Source organism: Schistocerca nitens, chromosome 6, assembly GCF_023898315.1.
Source record: "Schistocerca nitens isolate TAMUIC-IGC-003100 chromosome 6, iqSchNite1.1, whole genome shotgun sequence".
NCBI classification, from domain to species: domain Eukaryota; kingdom Metazoa; phylum Arthropoda; class Insecta; order Orthoptera; family Acrididae; genus Schistocerca; species Schistocerca nitens.
In genome coordinates, this window is record NC_064619.1 from 249,731,883 (window position 1) to 249,758,985 (window position 27,103).

The 27,103-nt window shown below is 40.6% G+C and overlaps 1 protein-coding gene across 1 annotated transcript in view; it reads left to right on the plus strand.

The window, feature by feature from the left end:
- LOC126262671 (mRNA cap guanine-N7 methyltransferase) overlaps nt 1-27,103 on the plus strand; it is a 125,004-nt gene that overhangs the window by 55,768 nt on the left and 42,133 nt on the right. Inside the window, exon 6 of the mRNA XM_049959444.1 lies at nt 5,310-5,421. Coding sequence (XP_049815401.1) covers nt 5,310-5,421 — 112 coding nt within the window. The remainder of the gene's footprint in view (nt 1-5,309; nt 5,422-27,103) is intronic.

Genomic DNA, 27,103 nt, shown 5'->3' on the forward strand with positions numbered 1-27,103 from the left:
CCCATCATCCTGATTGGCCTCTATATACTTCCCAGGTTTTTTTTCCACCATCTTTGTGAAGTTGTATTCAAGACCTTTGTCATCTGTCTGATAAGATAATTCACACTGCTGGTGTTGCTGTTCCCTGCTTGACAGGCCCCACTCGCTGTCAGCCATTTCCATGCTGGAGCACAGCCAGTTGCTGTTATCTGTGATTGTCTTCGCACCTTGCAACATTTTAAGCGGCACCTACCCGTTGCTGGTCTTGTTACCTTTAAACGTCTTGGTGCCAAAGCCCACTACTTAATCAAACAGAGCAAACGGATGTGTTGGAAATGCTTTGTGTCCCCATTGTCATGGGTGTAGGCTACACTCCGCATCCCCAAGGTGGTCAGCAGCAGTCTTCCATTCTAGGACTTGCCTTTTCAGGTGGCCCCTGTACAGATATATCAGTTCTTGCAGAACCCCTCGCAACCCATTTTGCTTCAGCCTTACGTGCAGCTGCCTGATGTCTGGAAACAGTGAGCTGAAGCTCCTGCTTATATTTTACCCCTCGTCAGGCGGAATCCTACAATGAACCTGTTACTGAATAGGAGCTGCTTCTGGCCCTTTCTTCTTCCCACAATTCAGCTCCTGGCGTGATTACATTCATAACCAATTGTTTCAACACCTCAATCCTCCACAATGACAATATCTCATCCAGGTGTTCAACCATTTCACTAGTTTCAATTTGGTGGTCCCAGCTCGTGGTTTCCTATGCCATACCCATCCTCGCTTCCCCTGCTCACTGCTCCTATTCTCTTCTTTTTGCAACTTTGGGCCATCTCCCACCCACTGCCTACCCTCGGTTGGGTCTACTGGTTTCGTTTTGCTTTGCCTTGCTTCTCTCTGCCATGACTTTCATCTCCCCTTGTTGTCTTCTTCCCCGTGTTCTTTCCTGACCACCCTCCCCTCGGTTAGTTCGTCAGCCCCAGATTCAGATGGATCTCGCCCACAGGGTCCGAAACTTTCGTCACTCCAATGGTCTTGTGTAGTGTGTTCCAAATGCTCTTATGGGAGTTTCAGGATGCCATTGTTTTTGTCACAGATGGCTCTAAATCTGCCAATCATGTGGGACATGCCTTCACGTCTTCTGTTGGCATGAAACACCATCCCTTGGTGTGTCACGTGGGGTGTTTACCGCAGAATTAATAGTCATGCGTTTCTGCTTCATTAAACAGTTCTCTTTTACCCGAGTTTTGTTACCTATGGACTCAATGAGTGGCCTTCAGGTATTGCTTGAAGTTTTTCCCTGCCACGCCTGGATCTCTGCCATTCACGACTTTCTTGCTGATCTTGGTGGTGCTACTGCTTGTTTGGTCGATTTCCTTTGGGATCCTGACCATGTAGGTATACCAGGTAATGAATTTACTGATAGTCTGGTTGGAGTTCAGACCCCTCCAGGGGTGGATTTATGACTTTACATCAAATCCCTTTTTACTCAATTGCATGCCAGCTGTTGAGAGTCTACTCCCCTGTCTTATAAACTTTGCAAAGTCAAGGAGACTTCCACTACATGGCGTTCTTCCCTCTGCCTCTCTCGGCAGGAATCTTCCATCCCCAGCCGTCTTCGTATTGGCCGTACTAGGTTGACCTACAGTTTTTTTTTTTTTACTCCGCAGTGAGGCCCCCCCCTCCTCCTCCATAGTTGCTGGGCTCCCCTCACAGTGATCAGTGATCCTTATTTTGCTGGACTGCCCCCACCTTGTGGTCCTTCATACTAATATCCCCTTTCACCTTCCTTGTCTCGGCTATTATCGGACAGCCCCCACATGGTTACGTCTGTCCTCGGTTTTCTTCATGAAAGTGCTTTGTCCTCTCAGGTGTAGGTCCTTGAATGTTCCTCTGGGATTTGAGTCCCTCAGTGTAGGCATTGGTTATGGAGGCCTTGACCTTACCTGCACACCAGCCAGATTCTCCTCGACCTTTCCCAACATTTTGTGTGATCTGTTGTGCTGTTTTGTTTCCCCTTTTCTTTTCCTGGTGTTGTCATCTTTTATCATGAAAATGGTATATTGTTGGTGTCAGGATATGTTGTTGGTGGTGGTGGCGCCACACCACGTATATCGTTTCTAGGCACCCCTGCTCTCACCGTTTCCACCCACCCCCCTCCTGTTCTTTCTTCTTCCTGCTGCCCTGTCATTCCTTTCTTCTTTTTGTTTGTATTGTATCTGTTTTTCCTTGACAGGGCTGTGCTGTCTGTGTTGTTCCTCCCTTGATTAGATCATGGCAGCAATAACCTCGCTGTTTGTCCCCCTTCCCCTCCCCTCCTCCCTCCCAAATTCAAAACAACCACCAACCAACCATCAAGTACGTCCTCAATTTGCCTCACAAGGGCTAATTGTACTCTGCTTGCCAACAGCACTCGGCAGACTGGATTGTATGAAGGAAACAAGCATTACCAATGTGGCAGGGCTATTGGCTTCGTGTGCTATCACTTGGTTATAATTAAACTGACAGTGTTGAAATTGCTGCAGTGTGGTCTGTATTCAAGACAGGTTGCTGAAACATCGTAGATATGTTCATTAATTGGTGCACATGCATTTCCTGACACCAGGTGAAAGTAAGGCACTGTAAGCAGTCTGAATGTGGCGTGGATGCAATAAAAGGGGAGGAACGATCAAACACACGATAATGATGGTTCTGGCCTGTTTATTAGGATATGGTCACAAGTTAAAACGTGTTCAGTATGGTCTCCTGACTCAGCAACATTTTGCATCTGTAACACAGTATGAATGACAGTTGCTCACAGCATGTCCAGTGTAATCAGAGCTATATGTCATCACATGCTATCTGTGAGGTTAGGAAAAATCTAGACACATCCCTGATAGACAAGACTTTTTAGATATTGGCACAACCAAAAGTCACTTGGATTTATATATTGGGATCTGAAAGGCACACGTCTTGAAATTACGTAGAGATGATGCGGTTGTTAACACAGGTTTCTCGAAACAAAACTTTCACCAGGCAAGCAAAATGTGGTGTCATCCTATATTGCATGAAACTAGTGGTGTGGACACAGTAACATTCCTGCAAAGCATGAATCACGTGCTGCACAAAGATGAGCTTATGATGTCCAGATGTAACTGTACACTTAACAGACCTGCAAGGTGCCATCTCCTCGAAGAAAAACAGACTGTGAAGGAGCTTGTGAAGCCACACCACATAGTCACATAAGCTGAGTGCAGTGGATGTGCCTGCACAATATTTGGTGGAGTAGAACCTCATATGTGACAGTTCCGGCATCTATAGAGCGATGCAGAGTAACAAGTGCCTCATCCATCCAAAGAAGGTTCCCCAGCGGCATGTCATCCATTTCCATGTGAACAAAAAACCGAAGACCAAGCCATGGCATTGTAGCCCATCTTGAGGCTTCATTTGACGCACGTTCTAAATCTTGTAGGGATACTGTTGTAAAATGCACTGCAAAATCTTTTTAACTATTGACTGGGGGAGGGGGGGGGGGGGGGGGGAAGAATTCCTGTGCCACTGCTTGAGCACTGGTTATTACAGAATTGAAGACATGTGCTGCATGGTCCACTATAGCTACAGCAAATTGATCAGAAACTGCCATGGGAGTGGGCTGCCTCCCTATCTCTGCTTCATTACCTAATTCACTTGTTTCTTCAAATTTCTTTTATCATATTCTTTAGCCTTTTTATTGATGTAGCACCTCTTTGCAGTTGTTGCTGCCAGCTATTCCTGCAATGAGGTGCTGTTATTGCTGGCATTCTTTTAACAGAACTTCATTAGCAGTGCACAATCATTCTTCTCAATAGCTATTGTGTTTCATACGGAAAACTTAAACTTTCTTAACCCTTTACACCAACAGTCACTTCATAAAAGAAATAAACATCTGTTACCAAGTGACAAAAAGCATACTGGTGTCAGAACATGAAACATTTCATATACCAACCGCTTATTGTGCCATATTTTCACCTGATGGCAGAAAGTGGAGCTATTATTTTTTCAGTATACTCTTGTGAGCGCACCGATTAATGACCATACGTAAAATGTTCCAGTGTCGTGCAACATATACAGTCCGTACTGTAGCACTCCGAACACAATCAGTTTAATTACAACCACCCAACACATTTGCTGCATTTTTTATATTTTCATTAATTAAATTCAGTATCTCTTGTGTTAGCCAATGATTTATGCTTGACTTAGTCTTTTTGCCTGTTTGAGCCATTGTTGTCTTCACTATTTTATCCCCCAAAGGTACGTATTTGTCCTCTGTTGTATTCCGTGTCCCTATTTCAATCTGTTGTTGCCTAATGGTTCCTTTGAAAAGTGTTGCATTGTCAATAGGCATACACAAAAGAAAGAAAACTTGTTAGCACTCAAGAGTTATCCTTTGATGAGCTAGAGTAAAACACACACACACACAGGTGTGTGCGCGTGCGCACGTTATTGTCCCTACATGGTGCAGGCTGGACAGCCGATACCATTTAGGGGCGTAAGTGTGTGCTTCTGCTTTTTGGTGAGTGGTCTCTAATCCAAAAGTATTTACATTATACAAGAATTGTCGTATGACATTTGGACTGCTTTTCAAAATGATATCTGCATTCTCAGCTAGGGTAGGTTGAGAAAAGTGGAAAGGAGGGATTCGCCTGTTGTGGGGATGAGGGGAGGCAACCCATGCATCTTTCATACCTGAGAAAAGAACTAACAGTTAAAAAAAAAAGAAAAAAACATGAGTAGTTGTCTACTTTTAGAGTGTCTATCAGCAGTACTGCAATTTCAGCTCCTGAAAGTAAGTACTGACTATGTGTATAGAAATATATCTGGATTTTTTCTTAATTTGATTTACAGTTACAGTTTATTGTGCATTTCAAGTTCGATCAAATGTGAAAAAAAGTGTTAAATATAGACATTCAATTTTGATTCCTGAGGAACTTTTAGAAGGAGTACACTTCAAAGCATGTGTGTGTGAGACCAGTAGAAACATTGTTACAGCCAAGTAGAAACATACAGACATTTTAATTTTCCATCTTGATCCCTGAATGTTGTTAATGCCGATAAATAACAATTTATCCATGTGTATCTAAAGTAAAGTATGCAATGACTGTTTCACGAGGTCCTGCAAAAGTGATGTTGGTTAGTTTTTTCATGTTCTGTTGATTTTTCCCTGTACCTTTTCTTGTAAAAACAGTACAGCTATGAAATTTTGATAGTTATGTCAAGATGTGGACTAAAATTACCTCTGTTTTTTCTGTTATCTGTGTTACTTTATAATTTAGTTATCACAGTGATATATTTGTTGCTGATATTTTGCATATTTTGACTAGGCTTGCCGAAAAATATGGTCTGCAGTTAGTAGCCAAGGAAAGGTTTGGTGAATTTTACAGCCGGCATAAACCAGAAGGGAAATCATTACTTCAAAAGATGCAAGCACTTGAGGTAATCAAAAGTGTACAACTACTTCATAAAATGTTCTTATTTAGTACTTTTACAAACTGATAAAATTATTCATACTGAATGATGCACAGCTTCACCAACTGTGTATAGTGATCAATGCTGGCAGGGTATAGGAAATCCATGCATTCTTTTCAATATGTAGAGAACACATCTTCAGGTATGAGGAACAACTGAGAACATAAATTAAGAAAGTGAAGCGGCTGTTAGAAACTGTAGTAATTAAGCTCTTGTGAAGTATTTGTACATTGCAAAGCCAAGTATTATGTAAGAAAATCAGTAGGGAAGTTGTACTTTAGTGAAAACAAAACATACAGTTTATCTCATGTCACTAGTTTAATATGCACGTTACAACATTGATCTTTATCTTAGAATCATTTTTATCTTTGTGTATCATAGAAATAATAACATTGGAACAAATACTAACAAAGAGATAGAGGGGCTGGCCAGTACTTACCTCAGCTCAGTACAGCCGATAGATACACAAAAAACAGAACCAAAAATTTACGTTCCTAGCTTTCGGAACAAATGTTCCTTCATCAGGGAGGAGAGAGGGGAAAGAAAGGGAAGAAGGGAAAGTAGATTCAGTTACTCACAACCCCGGTTATGAAGCAACAGGGAAAGGAAAACAGGGAGCTTGCTACCCTCCCTGTTTTCCTTTCCCTGTTGCTTCATAACCTGGGTTGTGAGTAACTGAATCTACTTTCCCTTCTTCCCTTTCTTTCCCCTCTCTCCTCCCTGATGATGAAGGAATATTTATTCCGAAAGCTAGGAACGTAAATTTTTGGTTCTGTTTTTTGTGTGTCTATCGGCTGTACTGAGCTGAGGTAAGTACTGGCCAGCCCCTCTATCTCTTTGTTAGTATTTGTTTCACATCTTTATATGAGATTTTCCATTAATCATTTAAATAATAACATTGCTACTTATAATGCAGCCAACAGGAATATTCAGTTCTTGAATATATGTAATCATATAATTTACAGAAGGAAAGAGCAGTAAGATACTTTTTTTTAATTTATAGAAACTTTCACTGTCATGCTTTGTCAGATGGCAGCATGTTGAAATACAGTCGGAGCAGTGTACTGTGCCACACTGAACCATAGAGGAGGACATAAAATCGAAATGGAAATCATTTTTCATACTGTGTTGTTACAAATCTCAATGCAATTGGAACTGATTTTTATTATTAGCAGTAAATACCAATAAGGAGTAAATATTCTGCGAAGTGTGAGTACGAATAACAGTAACATTCATAGGTCTCTGCAAAATCGTCGATGCAAAAATTGTATGTCCACAACTGTCTGCAACAAAATGCTTGAGTACTATAGTTGGGAGAGTCTTATATAAATCAAACCATATAACTGCAGTGGCCTCATAATCTCTAAAATGATCAACAACATTAGCTTTTGTCTGCTTTCCTCAGATGAGTCTCCTTTTGAACTTTGAGTGCATTAACATTTTCACTGCCACCCTTTTTTCAGGTTTTCCAGTCTGTCAAAAGACGTACATGTATCAGTGTGAGGTGGTTTTTGAACTTGAGGTTAAAATATTTTGCAAAAATCTATGTTTTCTAATATTTAGATTTGAAGAAAGAAACTTCATTGTTGGATTCCTTGCTCTGGTATAGTGATCATCATATACTTAGGGAAACTGTTGATGTGTTCTTTTAGTAAATCAATTCTTTCCTGTGAAGTTTGTTGGTTGGCTCTTTCTTCAGTCTCTAATCTTTAGGTGAAACACTGGTTTATGTGTCTGACTTTTTTCAATAAAACATTGTCAATTCTCTCGTTAGGTTCAGCCAAAGTTAAGCAAAACAATTCTTTTCAAACTCTTGCACTACATAGGCTGTACTCTGAACTTAATATTCTGTCTTTTACTTTGTCTCTTTTTTAATGCTCTTTGGATCTTTCTGTGTGACTGAAGAATATATAAAAGAAGTTTGTAAATTATGATTGCCCAATTTTCGGTAATCACCAGAAATCTCTTTCTGGTTCATTTGAGGTACTTTTATGGTGCACGTGAATCTACATTCACGAGGATGACTTTTCACTGTTTTGGCTGCATGAAACTTTCCTTTCCTGGCAGTATGCTCTTTCTAAAGTTTCTATTTACTTGTGCTTTTCTTCCTTCCACAAGTGTTCTCTTTTGAACTTTTCCCTGGTGTCTCTTGTCCGGGAAAAGTGAACTGTTTTGGATTTGGAAGAATAAGCATAGTCTGACACTGACGTTGTCTCATTGATAATCTCTTCACCCACAATAAAACAAACCAGATAGGTTAAGGTCACTCTTGTTACATTAACAGTCACTATTACATTAGGTCCTAATAGCTAGTTTGGTACTTTAGACTACTAGTTCTTATTGTCATCCAAAACAGTTGGAGCCGCCAACCAAAACCCAATTGTCTTTGTTTACTTCTTTATTCATTCAATACCTATCACCAGGTACATGTGCTTTATCATTGTAAATGTCTGGTTATAACAAAAATCTTAGTAAAATTTCAAATTTTTGTATTTATTAAATGACATTAAATTTGTATGTCCACTTAAAAAGACCATTATCACTTACAATCAAAGTACAGGTTACATTTACTGGAAAAATTATTCATTACTTCCATTTTAAACTTCTTGTTACTCATCCCAGTACCTTTTTTTTCCCCTCTAAGAAACAGCAATAAAATTGCTTTGTGTTCCCTTCTGTGTTCATTTGTAGTTCAGTGAGCTAAACAGACATGAAACTTTTTTTAAAGTGAATACCACAACATTGACGAAATATTACTGCAACACTTCATGAAACAAGTGTTTTGTTCGAAGCCAATGGAATTAAATGGTGTACATATTCCTGTTTGCTTCCAAATGAAGCTTTGCACCTGTTGGCTTCCAAGGATATCATGCATCCCCCTCCCCAACACATCACCTTGCTGCCATTAGATATCAGCACCTGTCAAACTCTCACTTATGTTCCTTGGCCACAACATGTTTATGTATTTTAACTATAGTTTCTGTGCCTAACTCACATTTTTCAAAAAGTGCGCTTATCCCGCGTTGGCCACTCAGTACCTCAAATGTTACAGATGGTGTTTTATTTAGTGAATCTGTAGGGTTTGCTGCTGACGAAGTTATTAATCTGGTGCTCATTTTTATGAGGGCTGCCCAGAAAGTAATGTGCTGCATTTTTTTCTTCAACAATCCTTTATTGAACGTAATGAGAATTACACATACAAAATAATGGTGTTTTATCTACACACCCTATTTTTCTACATAATCTCCGTCCTGTTCTATGGCCTTCCTCCAGCGCAAAACAAGGACATGTATGTCCTGTCTGTGTCAATCCTTGTCCTGGTGGTGGAGCTAGTACTTCACTGTGTGAATCACCACCTCATCATCCTCAAAATGTCTTCCACAAATGGCATCCTTTAATGGCCCAAACAAGTGAAAGTCCAAGGGGGCTAGATAAGAGCTGTTCTCTGCAGTGAGAAATTCAATGACGGCACGTTGCTTGTAATGTACATCACCTACAGACACCGTTTTGAAACTGTCCTGCAGCTACGCTATCTGATTGAAGTGATGGAAACGTGCGGTGCTCACTAAGGAGATTTCAAATAACAAGTATGTAATGTTGGTTACTAAATTTATATTTTTACTTTTATCTTGTACTGATATGTATTAGGTTAAAATAATAATAATAATAATAATAATAATAATAAATTATTATTATTATTCTTTCTTTTCTCAGACGTTATGTCTGGTCAAAAATGGAAAGTGACGCGGACCTTGATCAAGTGTGACTTCCTTTTAACTGTACAGTATATGTTACATTGCATTTAGGAACTTTCGGGTAATTGAACATGTATCAATAATTACAGATTTCTATAGTTGTATATATACGTTTGGATGCAGCTGTATTGCGTGGATATTCTGTGGTATGACTCCTGTAGTTGATAGTATAATTGGTATAATGTCAACTTTATCCTGATGCCACATGACTTCCTCAGCCAGTTGGATGTATTTTTCAATTTTTTCTCCTGTTTTCTTCTGTATTTTTGTTGTATTGGGTATGGATATTTCGATTAGTTGTGTTAATTTCTTCTTTTTATTGGTGAGTATGATGTCAGGTTGGTTATGTGGTGTTGTTTTATCTGTTATAATGGTTCTGTTCCAGTATAATTTGTATTCATCATTCTCCAGTACATTTTGTGGTTCATACTTGTATGTGGGAACGTGTTGTTTTATTAGTTTGTTGTATGGCAAGCTGTTGATGTATTAGTTTTGCTACATTGTCATGTCTTCTGGGGTATTCTGTATTTGCTAGTGTTGTACATCCGCTTGTGATGTGATCTACTGTTTCTATTTGTTGTTTGCAAAGTCTGCATTTATCTGTTGTGGTATTGGGATCTTTAATAATATGCTTGCTGTAATATATGGTGTTTATTGTTTGATCCTGTATTGCAATCATGAATCCTTCCGTCTCACTGTATATATTGCCTTTTCTCAGCCATGTGTTTGATGCGTCTTGATCGATGTGTGGCTGTGTTAGATGATACGGGTGCTTGTCATGTAGTGTTTTCTTTTTCCAATTTACTTTCTTCGTATCTGTTGATGTTATGTGATCTAAAGGGTTGTAGAAGTGGTTATGAAATTGTAGTGGTGTAGCCGATGTATTTATATGAGTGATTGCTTTGTGTATTTTGCTAGTTTCTGCTCGTTTTATAAAGAATTTTCTTAAATTGTCTACCTGTCCATAATGTAGGTTTTTTATGTCGATAAATCCCCTTCCTCCTTTGTTTCTGCTTAATGTGAATCTTTCTGTTGCTGAATGTATGTGATGTATTCTATATTTGTGGCATTGTGATCGTGTAAGTGTATTGAGTGCTTCTAGGTCTGTGTTACTCCATTTCACTACTGCAAATGAGTAGGTCAATATTGGTATAGCATAAATATTTATAGCTTTTGTCTTGTTTCTTGCTGTCAGTTCTGTTTTCAGTATTTTTGTTAGTCTTTGTCTATATTTTTCTTTTAGTTCTTCTTTAATATTTGTATTGTCTATTCCTATTTTTTGCCTGTATCCTAGATATTTATAGGCATCTGTTTTTTCCATCGCTTCTATGCAGTCGCTGTGGTTATCCAATATGTAATATTCTTGTTTAGTGTGTTTTCCCTTGACTATGCTATTTTTCTTACATTTGTCTGTTCCAAAAGCCCTATATATATCATTGCTGAATACTTCTGTTATCTTTAGTAATTGGTTGAGTTGTTGATTTGTTGCTGCCATTAGTTTTAGATCATCCATGTATAGCAAATGTGTGATTTTGTGTTGGTATGTTCCAGTAATATTATATCCATAATTTGTATTATTTAGCATGTTGGATACTGGGTCCAGAGCAAGGCAGAACCAGAAAGGACTTAATGAGTCTCCTTGGTATATTCCACGCTGAATCAGTATTGGCTGTGATGTGATATTATTTGAATTTGTTTGGATATTAAGTGTGGTTTTCCAATTTTTCATTACTATGTTAAGGAACTGTATCAATTTAGGATCTACTTTGTATATTTCCAATATTTGTAGTAACCATGAGTGGGGTACACTATCAAAAGCTTATTGGTAATCAATGTATGTGTAATGTAGTGACATTTGTTTAGTTTTAGCTTGATATGTCACTTCTGCATCTATTATCAGTTGCTCTTTACATCCTCGTGCTCCTTTGCAACAGGCTTTTTGTTCTTCATTTATAATTTTGTTCTGTGTTTTATGTGTCATTAATTTCTGCGTAATGACTGAAGTTAATATTTTGTATATTGTTGGTAGGCATGTTATGGGGCGATATTTAGCTGGGTTTGCTGTGTCTGCTTGATCTTTAGGTTTCAGATAAGTTATTCCATGTGTAAGTGTATCAGGGAATGTGTATGGGTCTGCAATGTAACTGTTAAATAATTTAGTTGGATGTGAATGTGTTGAGGTGAACTTCTTTAGCCAGAAATTTGCTATTTTATCTTTTCCAGGGGCTTTCCAATTGTGTGTAGAATTAATTGCTTGGGTGACTTCACCTTGCACAATTATCATTTCAGGCATTTGTGGTATCATCTTGTATGTGTCTGTTTCTGCTTGTATCCACCGTGCGTGTCTGTTATGTTGTACCGGGTTTGACCATATGTTGCTCCAGAAGTGTTGTAGCTTCTAAGTCGTTTGGCCAATGCTTGTAATTTCTGCTTCTTTTCATCTACTTGCTCTATCACTTCTTGTTGTGAGATTTTACGTAACCGTTTTTGTTTTTTGTCTGATATTTCATTTCTTATAAATTGTGTTAGCTGTCTGATGTCTTTTCTCAGTTTTTCTATTCTAACCTGTAGCCTGTGCTGCCATGCTGGTTTTATGGGTTTCTTCTGTGTGTTGGTTGGTTCTGATCTCTGCGTAGTGTGTATATTTAGTGTAGTGAGTGCTCCAATATAAACCAGTAGTTGTAACTCTTCCATAGTTGTTTTTTCATTTATTTTGTTGTGTATGATTGTGTTGATAGTTGTTATCGTTGTTTCGACTTTTGGGTTATTTGGTGGTCTATGCAAGAATGGTCTAATGTCTGTATTTGTGTCTTTGTATTCTATATACGTCAGCTGAAATTTCTCTTCTATATCTAACATATGTGTCACTTCGTGTTCTATTTGTGCTTGTTCTGGTTATTATTATTGTTATTATTATTATTATTTTAACATAATACTTTTCAGTACAAGATAAAAGTAAAAATATAAATTTAGTAACCAACCTCCCATCAGGGGCTCAGCATTAATTGGGTGATTATGGGCTTGGCGAGCCCAGGGTTCCTGAACTGGGGACTAGTAAGCACTGCCAGTCTTTTGTCACTATAAGCTCTGAGCATGCTTCAGTGGCTACCATGCGGTGGTGTAATGTTGTGCCACAGGGAACGGATCATGAGGATGGTAAAAACTTCTATAAAAAAACCTGTCAATCTTAAGGTGTGCTGTGCGCCAAGATGCCTGGCTATTGAGGTGGAATAGTCATTCGCGGTCAGCCTCTGTGGAACCTGCCGCACTTCAGTTATATAAGGCTTACCTAGGCATGCGGGGCTCGTGTCTCGATGGACTTTCATTTCCCTAGCTGCTTGTGGTACTGGTATGGAACCTTTGAAGTTCTCTCTGCCTTCTCCCAGTGGAAAGGGTGGATTGCTGGTAGGTAAAAACACCCAATCAAACCAGGGGGTTTGTGTAGCCAGTCCTCCCGATTCTGGACTTATTCAGAGTGGTGGTATTTATAGTAACAGAACACATACTGCTGGCCAGAACGCGTTTTTCATCTTCAAGCGGAAAGAGGGTAGTTCTGAAAAGATTTTGCCTTTCTCCTTTCTATATCCAAAAGGGCTTAGAGGGAATCTGTGGTTCTTTAAACTTGGTGAAGCACTTGTGAAATGGAGCATCATTAGTGGAAACTTTTAATTCCCAGTAAGCAGCTAACCTCCAAAAAGCAAAATGTCTTAGGGAGTAAGCAATAGAGAGAACTGCACAACATGTTGAACTACAGAAAATGTGTTGTGGCTTCTAGTCATCTCTTTGACATTCCAAAAGAAGAATTGAAAAATGAGTTGCCCAAGAAGGTATTTTTGTTGTACAAAATATAATGAAAAGGGTGTGTGGCGATCTAGTGAAATCGGATCCTCTTATACCTGCATTCGACAGCATGAAACTTCCAGAGCATATCAAGGCACATTTCCTTCACCTCAGTGTGTGGCCTCGTTTCCCGAAGCCAATGTGCTGTTCTAAGTGCCAGTACTTTAGGCACACTGCTGTCAGATAAGGGAGAAGCCACTGGGGCATATGTGGGAAGGCTGTTTATGAACGAGTCAATTGTTCATCTGCTGTGTAGTGTGTCAACTGCTATGGTGACCACCCTGCCTGGAGTAGGGACTGCAGTGTTTTCCTTGAAGAAACAAATAAACTGGAAATAAAACCAACGAAACATATCTTGTATGGAGAAACCAAAAAGATCTATAAGGCGGTGCAGCCCCTGACATTTGCTACCTCCTTTGCATCTGTTCTTAAACAGCCAGTCCCTCATACTGACGCTGCTATACAAATGGAAGTTGCCAGTGTCAGCACTAGTATCTGCATCTGCCAATGCACTTGTTCTGCTGCAGTTATTTTGATGCTGCAGCTAATTCGAAGCCCATACATCCATCCAGGACTTCCAACAAGGCTGTGGTTGCTGCTGTTGGGGAACTCCCTGCTCAGACTGGGGCATGCATCTTGCAGCAAAGCTGAGCCTCTTCATACGGTGGCTCCTCTCCCAGGCTGAAAGACAGGGTCAAAGTGAAACCCCCTTGATAAATGGCTCATGTCCTTTAATGTGTTGAGGACACAGGAGGAGGAACTGAAGCTCCTAGCACAGTGTGCTTCTGTATGCAGGAAATGCATTTTAAAGCATCTGATGCCCCTGTCCTATGGGGCTATACAATCTATTGCAAGGATGACCTGACTGGGGAAAGAACCAAGGGAGATGATGTGCTGTATTTGTAAATAAAGTGCACACCACCTCTGCTCTTCCCTTGGCTACTGACCTGCAAGCAGTTGCAGTTGAAATTCACACGTGTCAGAGAATCACAGTTTGCTCACTGTGTTTACCTCCTTCTGATGCATTAGACTGTGAGACTAATCTTGTGGAACAACTCCCCTGCCTGTTTCTCCTCTTGGGAGACTTCAGTGCTCATCATTTCTTGTGGGGCTCGATCTCCACTTGCCCTAGGGGTCGGGTTTGGGAGGGCCTCATGACATTCCAAAAGCTGTGCATCCTAAACACTGGTACTCCCACTCATTTCTGTGCTGCCTCCCACTCATTTCTGTGCTGCTACTGGACTATTCTCAGCCATCAAACTCTCTCTGTGCCCATTAACCTACTGGATGGAGGATTGCTTCAACAGAACCCACCAAAGTGGATGGTCAGCAGGGTTAACTGGATGCAGTTCAGAGAGCTGGCTGTGTTTAACATCACAACAGCATCCAGAAATGGGTGGACCACATCACATGAGTGATCCATAATGTTGCTGACTTATCCATCCCAGAGTCCTCAGATCATCTTAGGAGACGACCTGTACCTTGGTGGACAGATGAGTGCAGTTCAGCAATCTGGAACAGGCATGCAGCTCTATGACGATTTAAATACCGGCTGCCAGCAGACAATCTCATATCCTTCAGTCTCAAGACCCAAGGCTTGATGCATAATTAAGGAGAACAAGAAAAGGTCATGGCAAGCTTTCCTGGACCCTGTAAACCATTCCACTTGTTTTACGAAAATATGGAAGACATCTGAAGGATTTCCAGTAAACACAGTTGTCTACCAATAACAGCAGTACTGAAACAGAGGTTTCTCCAAACAATGTCGGTGATATTACTCAAATGCTGGCAGAGCATTTTGCAAAAACTACTGCCAATGCAAGCCAGGATCTGGAATTTCATCGCTACCATGCGACAGTAGAGAGGGCCAAGTTGGACTTCAAATCCAACAGTTCTGAGTCCTGGGAGCTGGAATCGGCACTGTCAAAGGATCTGGATACTGCACCTGGTCATGACCAAGTCTGGTACTGCATGCTGTGACATTTGCCAGTGGCGTCAAAGGAAATCCCTCTCGAATATTTTAATCTTATATTGCAGACAGGCAGCTTCCCAACTCATGGGGAGAGGCAATTCTGATACTTCTCAAACCAGGGAAAGACCGCACATCTCCCAGTAGTTACAGGAGTATTACCTTGTCAAGCTGTATAGGAAAGGCCTTGGAGCGAATGATTAAACATCATCTGGTCTGGTTGTTAGAGACCAGGCAACTCCTTAGCCATTCCGAGTGTGGATTCTGGAGATTTTGGTCCACTGTCAACAACCTGACCCTGCTACAGGTGGCTATTTAGCAGTCTGTCCTATGTAAAAATCACTGTATGGGCATCTTCTTTGATATCAGTAAGGCATATAACACTACTTGCAGGCACAGTATTCTCACGCAACTGCATTAATGGAGCGTTTGTGGCCACCTCCTCATCTCCTTAAAGTATTTCCTGTCTCAGCGGTTGATTAAGACTCGATTTGGTGACACGCTGTCAGGTCGATTTGAGCAGGAGAATGGTGTTGCTCAGGGCAATGTTGTAAGTGTTACCCTCTTTGCCAAAGCCATAAACGGTATTGCGTCTATGGTAAAGAATTCTGTACAGCACTCCCTTTTTGTGCAGTGTTGCAACAGCGAGCCATTTGTTGCAGCTTGCATTTCAAAAGTTAGAGGAGTGGACTGCAAAGATGGGATTTCAGTTTTCTGTGGATAAGTTGTGTGTGTGTGTGTGTGTGTGTGTGTGTGTGTGTGTTCATTGTAATTGTCCTCGCCATATATTTAATTTACCTGACTTGTGTATGAGGTACACTATCCTATATTTTAGAGACTTGTTTGAGGTTTCTGAGTCTCATTTTTGACTCCAAATTGTCGTGGTTGCCACACCTGAGGGATCTGAAAGCCAGCCACATGGTTTCTTGCTGTGGCAAGAGGACCATCCAGCATGTGGTGCTAGTGGCATTTTCTGAAACATTTGGACACAGCAGATAAGGTAGTCAAGAATATCCAGGATGCCCTCCTCCAGATATGACGACTGGGGAAGGAGGTGTCTTCGTGGTGGTTTCCAGGGCACATGGGACTGGCAGGGAATGAAAGGGTGGATCTCGTGCAAAGGAGGGGTGTCCTGATCCTCAGGTATTTCAATGTGCCATGCCTAGCATGCAATAACCTTGCTGTTGAGGTAAAGAGTCTTGCATCGGTGGGAGGATGAGCGGCTGGAAATGACCGACAATAAGCTTCATCTAGTAAAGCCATAATGTGGCTATGGCATACCTCCTTCCAGTGACGTCCATGGGACGAGGTCCTCTGTACTTGTCTTCGCATAGGCCACAGCCCTATGACACGTGGTTTCTTGCTGCGGCAAGAGGACCCTCCAGTATGTGGTGCTTGTGGCATGCAAATCACTGTGTGCCACATTTTATTGGATTGTGTTGTATTGTCCGACCAGCAGGCCGCGTTGGATTTGCGAACGGACCTGCCCTCTCTTTTAAGTAGGTGTTAACAGGGTATGTGGCTCACCCACATTCCTTGTAAGTAGTCAGCCAGTGACATTTGCCTGTGCCTTTCTTTTACCTCCCTTGTCATTTTACTTGTGTTTTAACCACATACAGCTACTTTCACTCTTCCTCCGTTGTTTTAGAGCATGTAAGAGAGAGTGATGGTGTGATTGATTCGAGTGCATGAGTGTATGAGTGTAAGCGCTCTGATGAAATTGCCATTGAGCCCCCACAAACTCCAAACATAATCATGAGCAGGTGCCAACCTCACTGTAAATTATACATTATACATTTTTATGTGTGTTTATAAATTTCCTAAGACAGAAAGTGTGAAATAAACACACACATCTCAATTCATTGTTTAACTCCTCCATCTGTTAATACACCATTATCAGTAATTTTTATAGTGTTACACTTAGGTAATTGTTACACTATCTTGCCACATTCTTCCTTTTTCTCAACTATGATCTGCTAGTCAGATCGAAATTGGTCATCATTAAAAAAAAAAAAAAAATAATGACCCAGTTGGTGTTTTTCATTTATTATCAGTGTGACACTTTTGTCTCTTACGAACTTATCAAGTCAGCACAATCTCTCCAATACCATGATAGATGCAATTCAATTAAAATTCATTGCCAAAAATTATGGACCTATTATCTAGAAACACACTGACAGGTTGCATATATTCAATAACTGTGCTTTCTCTATAACGCTATATAAAGACAAGTCATAGTTCAACACTGTTATGAGAAATTTTGAGACGTTCATGACCGATTTACTTCAGACTTTTACATAATTTTCTCATAAATGTTCTGACAGATATAGGCCACACTTTTTAAATACAATGCTGGCAAAAAAAATTGCGACACCAAGGAGGAGTTGTACAGTATAAGCGAAAGTTGTTAGGTATGTTCCTACATGTGAAAGAAAATGTCTATTTAAATTTCGTACCATTTGCATAAGAGTATTTCTAGTAGCACCACTATGGGGCTTTACTTTAATACTCGCTGTAATGGTTGTGAGCATTAGTTAACTTTGAGATCTGATGTGGCAAGCTGATGTTGGTCAAGAATGTCTAGAAGGTGACAAAGACACCATTATCAGCACCTCACTGAGTTTCAGCGATGTCATGTAATAGGACTACAAGAAGCTGGCTGTTCCTTCTGCGATACTGAAGAAAGACTTGGCAGTAATGTAGACACTGTACACGATTGCTGGCAGCAGTGGTCACGAGAATGTCCAGTTGCAAGAAGACAGGGCTCCTGGCAGCCAGGTGGCTCTACTGCGAGGGGAGACCATCATGTTCGACGTGTGGATCTGCCTATCATACTGCATCTGCAGCAGCAATTTTAGCACCAGTTGGCACCACACACAACAAACTGTTACAAATCGGTTACTTCAAGGACTGCTCTGAACCAGATGCCCTGTTGCGTGCAGGACTGATGACCATAGCTGTTAAGTCCCATAGTGCTCAGAGCCAACCTGTTGCGTGCATTCCACTGATCCCAGAGCACTGCCATTTGCAGCTTCTGTGGTGTCGAGAGAAAGTTCAGTGGAGGGTGGGGTGGAGATCTGTTGTGTTTTCTGATGAGAGCTGGTTCTGCATTGGTGCCAGTAATGGCTGTGAGTTGTTTAGGAGGCCAGTTGAGGGCCCGCAACCAACCTGTCTGTGTGCTAGACACACTGGACCTGCACCTGGAGTTATGGTATGGGGTGCAATTGCATATGACAGCAGGAGTGATCCATGGATATCCCATGCACCCAAACTGCAGAGTTTAACATCATTCTGATGATTCAGTCTCTTGTGCTGCCATTTGTGATTGGCATTCCAGGGGTGTTTTGCAACAGGATAGCACTCACCCTCGTGCTGTTGTTGTAACTCAATGATGTCCCAACATGTTTCCAATCAAGCACAAGGGACGTAATTGGGTGAGAACTTCAGAGTCATCCATAAACAGCTGTAACTGTCCCTGTATTGACCGACGAAGTGGAGGGATGGAACTTAATTCTCACAAACTGCCACCTGCCACCTGTACAAAATATTGCATTCACATTTGCGTGCTTATATTCAACATTCTTGCAATTACACTGATCATTAATATACCAGCATTTCACATTTATAATGGTTTATCTTGCACTCACTGTAAACTAATCTTGCAATATTAATCACTTATGTATGTTACCTAGACAAATGTATTCCCAAAGTTTTGGTACTCTACATTAATTATGTCTTGGTGTTGTGATTTTTTCCCCATCAGTGTATATATGGTATAGAAGTACATATACATAAGGGGTGTTCAAAAAGAAACAAGCTGGAGTCTGGAATGCGAAACCAATGACAGGATGGTAATATCGTGGCATGCGTAACAAGGTGTGGTGCCGACCAGTGTGTGGAAGTTCACAGCCTGTCGCTAGAGGGCAAATGTGCATGGCACGTGACTATACAGACCTAGCAGCAGCATGCATCAATCGTCCAATGCTGCCAGTCACATTGCAAACAGTGAAATGGAGGCGTCAAAAGAAGAGCAAAGAGGTGGTGTTCGTTTTCTGACAGTGGAAGGAGGAGGAGGAACAGACATTCATCAACGAATGTTACAAGTGTACGGTGCACTCTGCATGTCCTTTGCAAGGGTCAAAGGGCACAAGCGCTTCAAGGAAGAACAGGAGTCGTTAGCTGATGATGCACGGTCTGGAGCACCACACTGCATTACCGATGACATTGTCCAGCTAGTGGATGCACTCATTACCTAGGACCACCAAGTGACAGTGAAAGCCATAGCTGCCGCAGTCAGATTGAGCATCAGAAGTGTTCACACCGTTATGAAGGAACGACTGCACATGTGCAAAGTGTGTGCCCAGTGGGTGCCCCACAGTCTTCAACCACACCAGGAAGCATGTTGAATGGCCCATTGTCTTGCTAATATGCAACGCTATGCTCTGGAAGGGAATGTGTTCCTGGCCCAAGTGGTGTTATCACTTCAAACCAGAATCATAATGACAAAGTCTCCAGTGGAAGCATCCAGGGTCACCACAACCAAAAAAAGCCAAGGCTATCCACACGAGTGCAGGAAAGGTTATGCTGACATTCTTCTTTGACGAAGATGGTCCCCTTCTGATTCACTTCATTCAGCAGGGGACAACAGTGAATGCCCAGCATTACTCGCAAACCATGACCACCCTTTGCCAAGCAATCAAATCAAAATGACCAGGCAATCTCACCAATGGGGTCATTCTGCTCTACGACAACGCAAAGCCTCATACAGCCATCAAAGTCACGGCACTCCTGCAGAAATTCAAATGGGAGGATCTTGGCCACCCTCCATACAGTCCGGACCTCTCTCCCTGTGATTACGCCATTTTTGGTCCCTTTAAAAAGGCTCTGAAGGGCAAACAATTCACCTAGATGATGACGTCCAGCTGTATGTCGGGAACTGGTTAACATTGCAGCCCCGGGAATTTTATGAGACAGCCGTTCACCACCCTGTGTCACAGAGGGACGAGTGTGTAAACAGGGGGGGAAAAAAAAAAAAAAAACCATATTGCTAGAAGTGTGAAAGATCTCTTGTGGGCATAGTTTGGTGATGATCGTGTGCTCAGCCGCCACTTTCGTCATGCTTGGCCTCCCAGGTCCCCAGACCTCAGTCCATGCGATTATTGGCTTTGGGGTTACCTGAAGTAGCAAGTGTATCGTGATCAACCGACAGCTCTAGGGATGCTGAAAGACAACATCCGACGCCAATGCCTCACCGTAACTCCAGACATGCTTTACAGTGCTGTTCACAACATTATTCCTCAACTACAGCTATTGTTGAGGAATGATGATGGACGTATTGAGCATTTCCTGTAAAGAACATCATCTTTGCTTTGTCTTACTTTGTTATGCTAATTATTGCTATTCTGATCAAATGAAGCGCCATCTGTCGGACATTTTTTGAACGTTTGTATTTTTTTGGTTCTAATAAAACCCCATGTCATTCCAAGCATGTGTGTCAATTTGTACCTCTCTATCTACATTACTCCGTGATTTATTCAGTTTTCAAATTTATACTCACTTTTTGATCACCTGGTATATATACCATAAAAAGGGGAGAGGTTTTTCCCAAAAGTCTCAGAAAGTTCTTGATCGATTTACTTCAAACTTTTGCCAGATACTCTAATAAATATTTGGGCAGATAAAACATTGTTAGCAAAAGTCTCAAAAAAGTTCTTGATTGATTTACCTTAAATTTTGTAACAATAGTCTAATAAACGTAGGTATGGACATATAGGTTACATACTTTTTAATATATACTGCTTGATTTATGACCGCACACACCAGTATGCCGTACTGGTACCACTGACAAAAAAAATCTGAACTGCAAATTTTGGAGTGTAGCACGATAGAACTTTTCTTTAAGTTAAAGTGATATAAAACAAATGTTGTATTCACACTTTTAAAATGCTCGGAAAAGTGTCAAAATGACATTTTAACAAGTCTAATTTTCAAAAACATCCTCTGGAAGATCACAGCACTGGGACCTATTTTTTTTACAAATCAAGCACTTGTGTGTGTGTGTGTGTGTGTGTGTGTGTGTGTGTGTGTGTGTGTGTGTGTGTGTGTTTTGGCTGGCTTAGTTCAGTTTTTTGTACAACACTCTAATAAACTTTCAGATGAAGCTACTATCTCAGGTCCAGCAGCAGAAGAGCTCTCTCTCATACCTTGTATATCAGTGATCCCAACCAATTTACCTAGGAAGGTGAATGACCGTAGAGGGGGGGAAGCTGCAGATGGACAGAGAGAAGAGGGGGTGGAGAGATATAGATGGAGGAGGAGGGATAAATAAAGATAGGGGAGAGGAGGAGATGGACAGAGAGATCAGGGAGTACTTTAGGATAGAGATAGAGGGGGTTATGATAATAGCAACTATCTCTATATATAAAAGGAAATGTCCTGTCTGCTTCACTCATCAACGCTCAGTCCAAACTGGTAAGGATAGAAACTTGAAATTTGGTGAAGGTGTTGGCCTGATACTGTAAGCATCTTTTAAGAAGAGCTTTTTCGGAATTCCATACCTAAGGAGGTGAAAGAGTGCATGAAAGATTTTTTTTTTTTAATAAATTGTTATTAAAGAACTACTAAAGCATTTTTAAAGCCGCTTGTATGAAAATTGGCGTTTGCCTTCTCAGTTGGCAGGGAATACGTGTTTTAACAAATTCAGCCAGTAAAGGGATGAAATAGGATGAAAATTTTTATGAAAATATTTATTATGAAAATGTTGAGTCGCAGGCAGGTACAACGAAAAGACTACTAAACAAGTAAGCTCATACGCACGTCTACTGTCTCTGGCTGCCGAGGCCAGCCAGAGATAGTGGTTATGTGATAAGTTCGTTTGCTTGTGTGTTTAGACTGAAAGGTTACATGTTTAGCCGTCTTTTTGTTGTGTCTATCTGTGACTCAATATCGCCACTATATGGTGAGTAGCAATCTATCCTTTTCGTAATATTGTCATTATTCCATCCAGTATATTCTGTTGTTTTATTACGAAAGCATTTGTAGAGTTAAATCTGAAAATTTTTATTTGGCTTCTCAGTTATAAATAAAAAGAAGTACCTGTTTCAGTGTTTTTGAAAATTCAGCCCCTGTGGGTGTGAAATTGGATGAACATTTTAATTAAAATATTTCATTATATTATAATATTTTAAAGCTAAACCTATAAAAATTGGTGTTTATCTTCGTGGTTAGAAATAAAGAAATGTGTGTTAGGGTATGAAAGTTTCTATGAAATCACACCAGAAACTCAAAAGGCAGAATTAACAATAACCTACTCCTTCTCTAGCTACCAGAAATGTTCTTTGGTCTGAAGTAAATTTGGAAAAGATCATGGTTCTGTGGCCTTAATTTGTGTGAAAAGCTTAGAAGGTTTTGCAATTTGTGAACTAAACCAAAGAAAGCTATATAGCAGTCACAACGACAAGTCCTTTGTCAGAATTGCTTAGAAAAATAGACAGAACTTGAATACATTAATTTTCCAGTAGGCCTAATATATGGTTATAAAATAATTTTTGTTGTAATTACTACGCAAATTAATCATTACTGGTGATGAAATAGATACAGTCATCAAATGGGATTACATGTACTGAAATATCCGCTTGAGGTAACCAGGTACACTGTATCTAGATTGTCGGATTTGCACATGAACAATGTGTGTAAGAATATATAAATTCTATTAAATTCATAAAAAGTTTGCAAATCCTATATGAAGAATTAAACAGTGGAAAATCCAGGATGGAATGTAACAATACCAGAGAAGGAAAGTTACTACAAACCATATAGTGGAGATGCTGAGTCACGATAGGCACAACAAAAAGATTCGCACAATTGTAGCTTTCAGCCATAAAAGCCTTTGTCAGCAGTAGACACACACACGCACACATGCAAGCGCAACTCGCACACATGTCTGCAGCAGGAACCACATTGTGAGCAGCAGCACCAGTACATGATGGGAGTGGCGACTGGGTGGGGGTAAGGAGAAGCCTGGGGTTGGGGGGGGGGGGATAGTATGGTGGGAGTAGCGAACAGTATAGTATTGCAGTTTAGACGGAGGGCAGGAGAGAAGGTGTGCGGACCGGGGAGAGGGTAAGTAGCGGAAAGGAGAGAAATAAAAAGAACTAACGAACTTCGTTAGTCACAGTCCTCATCCATCCAGCCCCCTCCCTGTTCCCATTCCAGCACTACACAGCTGTCATTTCACTGCCACACCCAGTCTTTTAATTTCTTTTTATTTCTCTCCTTTCTGCTACTTACCCCCTCCCCCCTCTGCACCTTCTGTCCTGCTCTCCATCTAAATTGCAACACTTCACTGTCCGCTACTCCCACCATACTATCCCTCCCTCTTCCCGCCCCAGCCTCCTCCTTACCCCCATCCAGTCGCCACTCCCATCATGCACTGGTGCTGCTGCTCGCAGTGTGGTTTCAGCTCTCTGAGACTGCAGACGTGTGTGCAAGTTGCATTTGCGTGAGGCGTGTGTGTGTGTGTGTGTGTGTGTGTGTGTGTGTGTGTGTGTGTGTGTCTACTGCTGACAAAGGCCTTTATGGCCAAAAGATACAATTGTGTGAATCTTTTTGTTGTGCCTATCGCGACTCAGCATCTCCGCTATATGAGGAGTAGCAACTTTTGCTATATGAAGAATTGATTTATTAAATTTTAATACCCTGTCTGCAGCTTAGTTTGTATAGACTAAATACACTGTTTTGCACAGTGGGTAGATTTACACAGGAGCAATGGTTGTTACAATATACAAATTCAATTGAAAAAAAGCAAAAACAAAACAAAAATCTGTGCAGGTCATACAATCCACACGAGCAAAGCAGCAGCTCCTAAGCTAGTTATTCATACATAATGAAGAAATAAAATAGTATTGGAAATAAAATTTAAAAAAATGGAATAAAAAGACAAAATTTAAAGACCTAAGTGACTGTTTGTCAACTTAAATTACTCAGTTGTTACCGGCTGTCTCAGCAGATCTCAAGGTTTGCTGAATAACTTCAACATAAACTGTTCTGCATTGCCCCACTAGTATGTGCCCGCTGCAGCAAGCCTCGAGTTTACACATACTCGTGAGTGGCCAGTGCAAGCTTGCAAAATTTTTTATATTCTCATTTTATTGTATTTTTATAATTCCTCTCAGTTACATTTCAGTTGTGACCAACATTCTTTACTATAGGGGAAACACTACATAGTCATCACCTACTTTGCTCTTCAGATACACAGACACTAGTCTGACATTCAGGGTGTCCACTTGGTCTTAGAGAGTAAAAGTTGATGTGCAATTAAATTAACATGTAGTCCATAGATTTCAGTCTTTTAAAATTGTTTTGCAAATGACAGTCTGTCTGCATTTCATCTCTGCCTTTGAATGGGGCAACTGAAAAGACATGTTCTGTGGAATCTTGCTCTTCACATCCACACATAGGTGTGTTACTATAATTGGAAATGGGCTGTACACATACCTTAAATGGCTGCTAGTGTTCCAATCAGATTGTCATTTCTCTAATTTCCAAGCTCTTAGATGCATATAATTAGAAAATGTGAGATCTTGTGATCTATCAGTCACTGCCCTGTAATGTACATTGATAACTAGAAACTGGATTATATGCATCATAGAAACCTTAAAATATGCTTGAAAAGTGTCGAAATATGCAACATCAAATAATAAGAAAACATGGTAGTTACTGCGTGCATGATGTCTGTCGAACCCGTGGATATCAATTACAAGGAACAGCACCGGCCACGCGAAAAATTGGTACATTTAGAATGCTGATATCATTTTAGGAATACTTTCTGGTAGAGGTTAGGAAGGGGGCCTTTCTGGGATTATTTTCTAAAAATTTTCAAAATGGGGACACACACACTGTGATCAAGAATTGTTCCTTCTTTGCTATTGTTGTCGGTAACAACAGATTCAATGCGAGTGAGATCCAGCAATACAATCGATATATACAGAACCAACTTCAAGGTATATTGCACACAGAGAGGCACGCTCAAAATATCCATAATATTTTATTTAAAAAACAATGTACAATCACGAATTTTTTTGAACAGCATTAATTTTTATTATTGCTATTGGACCAAAGCATCATTTACAATTTATTTTACATTTTTCTACTGTTGTAAACATAAACGACCAAGTGCTGTTCCAAATTTTCAGTAGTAAGATTCTGTCTTCGATCACTCAAAACATTTTTGTAAGCAGAAAAGGACTGTTTTACAAGAACTGAGGTAACTGGACAGTATTTGAATTTGGATGCTATGTTGGCACTTATTGCTTCTGGTAAAAGTTCACGTGTCCCATTAATAAAACTATCAATTTGGCACAAGGGTTCAAAGCCTGGGTTATTGTTTAAAATGTTTTCAAACTTTTCTTTAAGTTTTATTTGGAATACGTCCAGCAATGAGGAGTTCACTAGAATAATTGTATTCATTAACTGAATAGATTCATCCAACACCAAACCTTGAGTTTCAAGCTATTTAATACTTGCAGTTATATGGCAAAAATGAGTGCTAATCACAGCAGTGTCTTTTTTATACTGGAATCATTGAAAACTTCCTTGCACTGGCAAACTGCCAAAGCCTCTACACTATTGAAGTCATTTACTACCCCACCAATCATTGTAAAACAACACAGCTTCAACCCTCGTACCACAGTGAGTTACCACTGGTTCGGTTCACAAAGGCACATATGGTAGTTTTCTTTGTAGGTCTTGATGTGAGCAGGTGCCTTTAGAAATACTTCTTTTGTGGATGAAATCAGTTTATTTACATTCACAAACATGGAACGTACTTCTTCAGCAAGGTGATGGACTCCATGAGCAAAGCATGTCATATGAATCAAATTGGAATAAACTACTCTGAGGGCTTTTCCTGCTTTGACTAGATAGGGAGCAGCATCTGAAGTAAACACAATCACCCTTTCATCTGCAGAAGATTCTGGACATATTTTTCTAATACCCTCACTCACAAATCTGGCGATTGCAGAATGATTTACTTTTTCCAGTTCTTTTCAGGATGCTAAATAGCAAGTAGTCTATTCTTTTAAAGCACCAACAATTAAATTTGCAATGTAACAGCCACAAGTGTCTGCAGTTTCATCAACTGAAATCCAGATAATGTTGTCCTTGAGTTCATTGCGTATTTCTTCCACAACATTTACATGAACTATCGGTATGTAATTTTTAAACGGTGTTGTTTCATCTGGTATATTTTTATTTAAGCAATATTTGTGCAGGAAGCCTTTGAGGATAGGGTTTGTAAGTTTGTTAAGAGTAATGTTAAACCACCTGTTTTTATGTCACCTTCGGACAATCCCTGCTACTGGAACTTCCTGTTGTCAGAAGTTCTTGATGTGGTCCTTTCTTCTGCATTCCTGCGATATGAAGATTTGTCTTGCCATCTCTCTCTCTCTCTCTCTCTCTCTCTCTCTCTCTCTCTCTCTCTCCCCCTCTCTCCCCCCCTCTCCTCTTCCCCCCCCCCCCACCTCCTCTTGCTGAAGCTGGATGGCACCTGTGGGGAGGGCCCCTGGTCGGAGTAGGTGGCATCAGAGCGAATGACATGCCATGAAGCGCACTATGTCAACGTCATCTCTTGCTGGTGGTCCAACACCAACAGTCTCTAAGCAGTCGAGGTCTAACTTTAATGCAAAGTAGTATGACCCCAAATCATTACCTTCCCTGGCCACACCATGGGAGGAATGCCAGGCTAAGGATGGCAGCGAACCTTATTTGACCAGGTACCTCATATGTACAAGAGCTGATGGGGAATCTTTCATGTCAAGAAGCCTCAGTTTTGTGTGGAGTATTTAGAGGACAAGTTTGGGGAGATGGAGGGATTGTTCAAAATGCAATCTGGGTCAGTCTCAATGAAAACAGCATCCTCTGCCCAGTCACAGGCATCACTCGCCTGTGACAAGCTGGGGGAGGTTTCTGTTTCCATCGCACCTCATAACAGCTTAAATATGGTCCAGGGTATTATATTCCACAGGAACCTTCTTTTGCAGTCTGATGATGATCTGCACGCCAACATAGAGTGACGAGGTGTTCATTT